The sequence below is a fragment of the Neolamprologus multifasciatus genome, chromosome 13, assembly GCF_963576455.1.
Source record: "Neolamprologus multifasciatus chromosome 13, fNeoMul1.2, whole genome shotgun sequence".
Taxonomy (NCBI): domain Eukaryota; kingdom Metazoa; phylum Chordata; class Actinopteri; order Cichliformes; family Cichlidae; genus Neolamprologus; species Neolamprologus multifasciatus.
Window position 1 is genome coordinate 1,732,987 of NC_140451.1, and position 9,554 is coordinate 1,742,540.

Consider the following 9,554-nt stretch of genomic DNA (forward strand, 5'->3'; position numbering starts at 1 on the left):
GCATCACCTGTGTGAATATGATGCTTAATTATGCCTGTGTGACCTCTGTCCTCTGAGTGCTTACTGAAGATTCCTGAATACTTCTGGAGAAGTGATTTCAGGGACTGAACCTGGGAGTGTGACAAGTTTGTTTCATCAATTTCTACCTGCAGAGTCGAATCATACACAGGTGAAGTAGCACAACATGTCTGCTCCAGAGGGATGATATCAACAGATGAGCCTGAATGAAACTCACCAAGATGCTGTCCAGGGTACAGTTCGATTTCATCGCTGGAGGGATTAAGCATTCGAACCACTGTAGTACCATTCTGAACTTCACTGAGAGTGTGAGCCACAACGATGTCACATGTTGGATTAGGGATCAAGACACCATAGTAGTCTGTTGGAACAGGAGAAGCCGGTGTGGCTGCTGACGCACAGGCTGTGATCAGAGTTTAGCTCATAGCTGGGATTTTGGTTGGCGCTAACACAGAAACATTACAGCAGGCAGCCACCTCATGTCCTTTGGGCAACAGGGGAATTTTCATGTCCCACAGTTGCAGTACTTTGTTTTTGAGGTCGAGAAGAGCATGGTGCCTCTGCAGAAAATCCCAACCTAGAATGACTGGCTGGTAAGCACCCCTGAGGACTTCAAATTCCTGCTGCCATACCTGAGTCCCAAGCCTAATACCAACAGTTAACTTGCCTAAGATTTCCAGACGTTCTCCATTGACCGAACGAGCTGGCACAGAGGATGCTACCATAGGCCGTTTTTTTAAAGCTGGATGAGAGTTTGGAAAATCTTCACTCACAAGGGAGACAAAGGAACCAGAGTCAATTAGAGCACACACTTCAATGCCCTCGACAATAGCCAAAACGTTAGAGGAGACTGATCCATCAGATTCTGAGGGGAACTGGGGGATGTGGTTTTGGGGCTCTGATACTGTAGCTGATGTTTGCCCCTCAACAGCAGCTAATGAAAGTTTCCCTGTGGGCCGGAGGTTAAATGTGCAGGCCTTTCCGGGAACTGGAAACGAACACTGGTCCTACTGTAGGACCCGGCATCTCTAACTCTACGTGGAGCAGGACTGGGACTGCGTCGGTATCTGTTATTGTCAGGGTAATTGTACCTGGAATACTGGGAGGGCTGTTGGGAATGGTATGTGCGTTGATCATGTTTCTCACATTTGTCCCACTCATTGAACCTCTGGGGAACAGGGGAAGAAGGACGTTCACGGTGAGACTCTGGATCACGATGATAACGCCTCTCAGGTGAGTAATAGTCTCTGGGATGTTGTCTGGCATGATAAGGCGACGGGGATGCACTGCGGGTGCTGTACTGAACATTGGAAGAGGAGGATCTATCACGACTGGAGTCCAAACGCTGGGCAAGGTAACTCTGTTTCTCCCGTAACTGCTGTACTTCATGTTTCAGGCTGGTTACAGTAAGCGTGAGCTCCTCAACTGCTTTAAGAAGTTTAGCATCAGTAGGCTGAGGACGTATCATAGCAACCTGTTCCGAAGACGGAATATGAGAGGATCCTGCAGCTGTAAGTTGCAATGCTGCCCGTGCTCTCTCACAACGGCTGGCAATGCGCAGGGCTCCGTTGAGATCCTCTGCACCCATCTCATGAATCTTAGATTGCAAGGTGGGGTCTAACCCAGCAACAAAACGGCGAAATTTTTCACCTTCCAAGGCATTGTAGTCATAGTTAGGGAAAGCTTCAAGCACAAGACGGGTAATATCTGCGCTGTATACATCTAAACTTTCACCTGGTTTCCGGGGGCGAGCGTTCACATGTGTCTGGAAGAATGGCAGAGAATATTTTGGACCGAAAACCTCTTTCAGCTTATCCTTCACTAGATCATAGTCTTTCTGGGTTGATGAAGGCAAACTGTCCCAGTACAAAAATGCAGCATCTGCTAGACGAGTAGGCAGAACAGAGGACATCACAGTTGCCAAATCTACCTCAGGTGGAGTCATAGCTTGCACTGCCACTTCAAAGCGATGAGACCAACTAGTAAAAGATTCAGTCTCATCTCCTTTAAAAACAGGTGGAAGATCTATTGTCAGGGCACTGGAGACGGTATGGTGGGCGGGAGCAGCAACAGTCCGTATTGCATCCACTGACCTCGAATGTGGCACAGGAGAAGAGCGCAGCTCGTGCACAGATTCACTCTCGTCAGCTGACATGTTCCCAACAAATATCCAGCTCAAAAAAATCACAAAAATCACAAAAACAGAGAGAAAAGCTGCAACAATCCTTACTATCTCCAAAAACTATTACTGTTATTATTTTCAGTTCATCAGTTGTTCACAGAGAGGGATAAATCCGAGCGGGAAAAAAAAAAGATCCTATCCGCAGCTTGGGAGTAGAACTCACCAAATACACAGAGCCATCAAGAAAATAAATCCCACCGCTGCCACCAGATGTAACGTGAGGGTTCACTAGATGGTCTGGAATCTCTCTGAATAATTAGAAACAGCAAGATGGAGACGGATAACTTTTTAGCAGCCTCTTTACTTGTGCCGCCCTCATGAATACTTCACTGGCCTCTCAGAAACCAGGAAATCTTATACTCAGATCTAAACAGGAAAACAACCAGGTAGATATAACACATACTTATTACTGGTTTGAACATGCATGTCTAAACATTCAAACGTGTAAACATGTAAATATCAAAACTTAAAATGTATTTAAATTTACTTCTACACTTTACACATCAATGCCAGACTCGCTTCTCTGCTGTGATTCAAACTTTTTCAGAAACTTTTCTTTGTCCTGCTCTGCCACCTGACCTACAGCCACCCACTGTAGTGGGTTAGAAGAATTGTAAAGTGCACACATAAGAAGCCATACTGGGAAATTGTCTTCTCTGCGTTTTCCAAAGAAGACAGTCCCAAAGCCTCCTTCACCCAGCTTATCCTGCTCCTCGAATTTTTCTTCAAAGTCCTCTACAGAGAGACAAAACAAATTGAATTTAACAGGTAAAGGAGACTTTACTCACCTAGATATTTACGCACACCCACAGCACGTGGTGTGGTAAAGGTCGGCCAAGATTTTGACCACATGTCAGAAAGTGGATCAAAATTGGACTAAACTCACTTGAACTCTGACTTTGTCTGCACTTAGAACTATCACAAGACATTAAAACAAAACTTTGGGCATTGATGACATCACAGGAATCTAACATTCTAATCTATGCAAACTGTCTCCATGGCTACATAATATCAAATTAAATCATAGCAAAGGAGTAAAAAGCAGGATCAGTCTTAGGGTGTATGTTACATGTTTGCCAGTTTGGATGAGTGAGTGCAATACTTCATCGGCCTGTGTTGTAGCAACCTGTTGAACCTGCTGAGAAACTTTTCTTTGTCCACTCTGCCCCAAACTTCACATGCTCCATAAAAGTCGAGGCCTAGAGACCTCTGCATAGTTATTAGCATTAGGTTATCAGTATCATCTGATATATATGACATTTACAGTACAGTACTCACACATGACATAGGAGGAATAAATATGAACTTTTTGACATAAATTTGATCATATGAAATTGGATTTTTTTAAAATATGAAACTTTTTCCTTCCGTCATACTTCAGAAATATAATATATTAAGTTTTGAACATTTTAAAACATTTAAGTTTGCTCGTTGTATTTATAAGATCCTACATGGACGTGCTCCACAATCATTGGTCAGTCATGTTAAAATCCATTATCAGTGGAAAACAAACCTGATCCTCTACTAGAGGCGATTGTGCAATACCTTTTAGACATAACACTCAGCAAACAGTTATTATTAGTTAAAGTCAGTGAGATTTGGAGTGATACATGACACATGACGGAATAAGACACGCAGACTTAGCATGACGAACCGACGAGGAACACGTACACTGTAAATACATACAGAGGGAAAAGAGGACTAGAGATGAGACATGGACATAACTAAGCACAAACAGAACATGATGGCTGGGGGGAAAACACACGTGACAGAAGGAATGGGTCACAAGGGCAAAACATGTAAACGAGAGGAGGAGACGGGAGAAAAAGACATTACTGAAATACATGAAGGGCCAGGGCTGGGGCAGCCAACCAGTCACAGACAAACAGCCACATTTTTTACTGTGTCACTGCAAAGAGCCACATCATACACCTGGGCACACATGAACATCACCCATCCCTTCCTCTGTCCTGCGTTCAGTTTGGGGTATCAAGCTCAGGACCCTAACCCCATCAGGCCGGGGTCTTTGTGTGGAGTCTGCATGTTCTCTCCAGCTTCCTCCCACAGTCTAAAGACATGCAGTCAGTGGGGGTCTTCTCGCCCCGTTCACATTCACACAGAGATGCATTGAAGATCACCTTGTGGTTAGTGCCTTCTATTCGATGTACAGACTGAATAATAACACCTTCTAATTAGTTCTGTCTCCTATTGGTGCTCTTCTACGAGTAATCAGTGCTTGATGGCTTACTAAGCTTAACTTTTTTCACAACATTGATAACAAACACACACAAAACAACAACAACATATATTATCTAAAAAAAACTTGATTGGACCACATTTTGATGTTCATCCTACATGTTTATTGAGATTGTCTAATGTCTGCGACGGTATCTTCTCCCACGTCTGCGGACACCCGAGGCCTTGTGGGCTCTCCTGCGTCTGCGAACGGGGCGAGAAGCACGTTTGCGTCTATACCTGCGTTGTGGCATCGTCCAAAACGGCAGTACCTGCTCCACGTCACGGGTTCTATTTATGGACTCACCTGGCAACTTTAGTGATGTCACTGCTGATGTTGTCACTGTTGGTGTGACCTCATGACTCATTCATGCCCATCTGAACTGTGGTGTAATTATGAGGTCACAGGGGGACGTGAATTTATTCACAAAGTTGAAAGAGAGTTTGGGTCATAACTCAAAGACACAATGATGCAGTCAAATCATTGGAATTAAATATCTGTAAATTAAACGATTTAGAGGGGTCTGACATCACATCCAGTCTCTCTGTTGTGATGTCAAATATCAATGCCAGACTCGCTTCTCTGTTGTGATGTCAAATATCAATGCCAGACTCGCTTCTCTGCTGTGATGTCAAATATCAACGCCCAAACCCAACGACCGACAAATAACACAGAACACGCAGCCAGTGACGCACCAAACACACACCACGTTTAGTGAGCAATAAATCAAGCGCCACAGGTGGTGTAAATGACAGCTCAGGGATGTGTAATGATGTTGATTTTTTCTGTTCTTGTTCCTTTTTACCAAGCCGGGTTTGTTGGTCCTTGTTTCCCTCTCCTGCTGAGTTCCTCCTGACGGAGTTCATAAGCCAGTCAAAGATCTGCACGTCACAATGGACTGAGATGTCGACTTCCTCCCACCAAAAGAAAGAAAAAAGTAAAGTCGTCATGCAGCAGGAGAACAAAAAGTCATACTACAGCTACTGCACACTCTAATTTATTAGATTCTTTCAATCATGTGTTTCATAGGGGCCTCGGAGCACTTCTGCACACTAAATGAGCTGTGCTGGAACTTACACCATCACGTAACCCATAAAGGAAATCTCTTATTCATAAAAAGAAACAAATGTTTGCTTTGATTCCTCCTTGAGAAACTGAATGTCACGGTCCTGGGTCGCTGGCTCAGTGTTTTCTGTTTTGTTTTATTAATCTTTGATTTCTTGATGTGTGATGTTAGTTCTTAGGTTTTGGTTCTGTGTCCCCGCTGTTCTGTGTTGGTACTGTGCCTCTACATAAACAGCATCATAATTTCATATTTTGTCAGCACTTCCTAGCAGTATGTAACTACACAATAAATGTCAGGGTTTGCGTGTTGAGATATGAATGGAGGACCCAAGATGCAGGCACTGCTGATGTGAGTGAGCTTTATTTATGGAGAGTGACATACAAACAAAGGCGAGGGAGGCGAGAAACAAAACTAGGAAAACCTAAACTGGGAAAGCTGAGAACCAGATAAGAAACCTGGACACGAGGGAATGGAGTTAAAACACGATGACAAGCAGGAAAAACAGCATGGAGGAACACAGACGGACCAGTAACGCACACAAGAGCACGAATGCTATAAATTAGTGATGGCCCGCTTGAAGCTGACGCTCCGGCGCGTGTGTCGAAAACACCAACACACCGCTTCAGAAGCACTCTGTCGATGCTCGATTCGTTTGGCCACAGTCACGTGATCAGTGACGTCCAATTGTGAATTCCACTCTGCAGAGTGGGCAATCATAATGAAGCAGTTCAGTTTTTCTGTAGATTCAAGCTGCTCTTCATATTTTTGACCAGCAGATGTCACCACAGAGGACTGTGTTAAAAAGCTTCCAGTAATGAATCGTTTTTCAACACAAGCTTCAGAAAGCTTTGTTTGGCCATCACTACTATAAATACACACAGAGGGAAACGAGGAAACACAGGAGGGGGACACAGCTGAGCCTAATGAATCTGACGAGACGGGTCCTTCATGTACTGTACATGATGCGGGTAGATGCTGTACGTTTATGGGCTGCAGGAGAGACACAGATTTGTGCAGCTGAGGTTGTTTGGGGTGCCTGCGTGTTCGCCTGCTGGGCCTGAGCGAGCCTCTCCACATCTGTGGCCCGGCGGTCTCTTCTCTTGCTGAGGATCTTAACGTAGTTTGCTGGGACGAGCCGGTGGTCTCACCGTCCACGCTGGCCAGGAGCCAGCCACGCACACGGGGCTGTAGCTCTAAACACGAGGGAGATAGTTGTAAACATGGGGCACGCTCACACAAAAGAAGAGCCCTCATCTGTTATTTCTAAGATAAGGAAAACAAAAATAGAAGGTTTTGGGTCAAAGCACTCAGAATCAAATGTCCCGCAGCCAGTAAAAAGCTCATCACCTTTAGGAGCGAGGTTGAGCATCTCTCCAGCTTGCATAGAAAGCTCCTCCTGAGAAGCAGCTGTAAAGTCATATTCTCCTCTGGCCACCACGTGGTCGTCCTCCTCGCTCGCCCAGTTAGTGTCTAAACCAAGCAAGGAAACTGAATGAAAGACATTCATCATTTTAACTGGTCTGAACCAAAAACAAGTCCTTCTGCTTTTCCTTACACTTGTAAAGTAACTAATGGCATATGGAGCTATGGTACCCAATTTATTTGCCACTGAGTTACACAAAGGCACATATGATGTCATACAAGCAGACTCATCTTTACACGTGTACTGCAGCCCTGAACATTACCAGCTTCAGATTCTATTATCAAACTTTGCAACAGCAGCCTTAATTACTTTGAACTCAAAACAATCAGCACCTGCAGCCACTGTCCTGTGTTGAGTACACCTCTCAAAACAACTAAATGTACTCATATGAATATGTGAGTGCTTGCTGTTCCATCTCTTCAGCCTGCTGCACAAACCTGCTGGGGGGACGTCCTCAAGGTGAGGTGTGTGTCTGTATCCTCCCAGGCTGTAGCCGCCACCGTAGCTGTAGCTGTAAGGCCTGTAGCCACCACAGATGGAGCTCCCATAGGGGCTGTAAGAGGGGAGAAGGAGCTGTTGGATGGACAGTAGGACTGCTGGACCTTATGAGGGGGCACCAGGGGCGCCATCCTGGGCAGGACAGAAGGGCTAGCAGGGGTAGAGGAGCCTGTAGCTAATCCTAAATCTGTAGATCTGTTTGGTGACAACATAAAGATAGAATATCAGTAAAATCCACCCATAATTCATTGCAACATTAATTGAGCAAAGCATTAGTTCAGAAACGTCATGGAGTCGAGCTAAACCACAAACTGAATGAACAGCTCATAGAGTGGCTCTCTTCCACAGCGTGTCCTTTGTCCTTTCTCCCTCCCCTCAACCCCAACCAGTCCTCAGAGGCTGCCCCTCCCTATACCTGCTTCTACTGGAAGTTTCTTCCAGTTAAAATGGTGTTTTTCCTTCCCACAGTCACCAAGTGCTCGCTCAAAAGGGCTTGTTTTGATCATTTCGTTTCCTCTGTATTACAATAGGGCCTCCACCTTGCAGTATAAAGTGTCTTGAGGTGACTGTTGTTGTGATTAACGCTATATAAATAAAGTGAAATTGAATTGAGTCAACTCTTCCTCCTGCCTCATCTCCAGCTCTGCTACTCTTCATCTGTACAGACGGTGGAAACACACAATAAATTCACCATCAACCAGCAGCTAGCGGCAACTTTTAGCATGGGATGTTTTCTCACATGAGCTGACGTTATGAACCAGTCAACACACCTTAAATATCCTTAAATATCATTATCACAGCTCTGATTGTTCAGCTTCTCCAATCTGATGACCATATTCTCTTAACCTTAAAAAGATATGTTGATATGTCCAAAAAAGATAAAGATGTGTCAGATTTAATTCCATTTCCTCACTTAAAGTGGAAAAAAGTGTCAGGGTGGGGGGACTGATTGAACTGTGATTGTGGAATTTGCCTCACACAGGTGCGTTCACTGTTGCTTGTTTGAGAATACTGCTGTATATATACAAATGCTGACTGCATAAACAAACTGTTGTACAGATATTTTTAGAATGATCTGAATATATTAAGAAAAAGACAATAAAAAACAATGACTTGCAGCATCAAGCGGAGGACTTTAATCTTCTCTTGTTTACGAGTTTGGGGACAGGTGAGCAGAGGACTGACAGATGAAAAACACGAGCTTTCTCTAAGGGTGTTGCCTCTCCCTTAAAGACAGGCTGAGGAGTTCAGTTACTCAAAAGGGGCTCAGAGTAGAGCTGCTATTCCTACACGTTGAAGAGAGGCTGATGAGAAAAGGAGAAAGAGGCCCAGGGCAGACCTAGGACACTCTGGAGAGGCTATATCTCTCAGCTGGCCTGAGGATGTCTTGGTGTTATCCCAGAAGAAGTGGAGGAGGTGGCTGGGGAGAGGGAGATGTGGGCTTCTCTGCTTAGGCTGCTGCCCGGGTAAACCAGTCCTTGATAAGCAGAAGAAAATGGATGGATAACAATAATAAGCAGAAGAAGCTAAAAGACACAAATTTAAAATAAAACATTATCAGTTATGAATTGAAAGATATAATTATTCAGCTATATAATAACTCAGCTTATAAATATATATGTAGGCTTTTTTTGAAGGAAATTATCGGGCAAAGGAACTGAGTTTGTTGGCAAACAGCAGCTACATTTTCTTCTGAACTGACAGTTAGCAAGTACAGAACAAACAGAAATGCAATGAAAATATTTCTGCGGCTTTTATTAATTTCACTTATTAACCAGAACTGCACAAAACAAACAAAAAGGCTCAATTAACAGAAGAGAGAGAAATCTAGCGAGACACACTGACTAGGACACGGCCTCAGAGGAACAAACTAGCAGTCAGCCACTTGTACGGCTGTGCAGATAAATAATTAGTTGCTTTTTTATTCCTGGGACTTCTGATCCTCTCCAAATACACAGGGAAGTACCTGATGCAGCTAGTTTTGGGTACTACCATCACCAAGCATTTAAAAAATCTATTAGAGGATAATAAAGTGTTTTCACCAACCAGAAGAAAAACATATTTTAGCGTATAAAATAGCAGTCTCTTCCAAACAAGTCCTTTAGCATGCTGATGTTAAAAAAGATCATGT

The 9,554-nt window shown here is 44.0% G+C and overlaps 1 protein-coding gene across 1 annotated transcript; it reads right to left on the bottom strand.

The window, feature by feature from the left end:
- Positions 1 to 4,814: 4,814 nt before the first annotated feature.
- Positions 4,815 to 8,977, bottom strand: LOC146504765 (uncharacterized). The gene is made up of 4 exons (XM_085182998.1): positions 8,763 to 8,977; positions 7,363 to 7,478; positions 6,850 to 6,972; positions 4,815 to 6,695 (listed from the first exon to the last, which is right to left on the bottom strand). Exons 3-4 carry the CDS (start codon positions 6,884 to 6,886, stop codon positions 6,055 to 6,057), a joined length of 678 nt encoding a protein of 225 aa, XP_085039124.1. The 5' UTR covers positions 6,887 to 6,972; positions 7,363 to 7,478; positions 8,763 to 8,977; the 3' UTR covers positions 4,815 to 6,054.
- Positions 8,978 to 9,554: the final 577 nt, after the last annotated feature.

What these genes read in the sequence shown, in the direction of transcription:
- LOC146504765 (XM_085182998.1), bottom strand. Translation starts at nt 6,886, where the DNA reads ATGCAAGCTGGAGAGATGCTCAACCTCGCTCCTAAAG. An exon ending in GCTCAACCTCGCTCCTAAAG is followed by an intron (nt 6,696 to 6,849) that starts GTGATGAGCTTT and finishes CCTCGTGTTTAG; the next exon opens with AGCTACAGCCCCGTGTGCGT.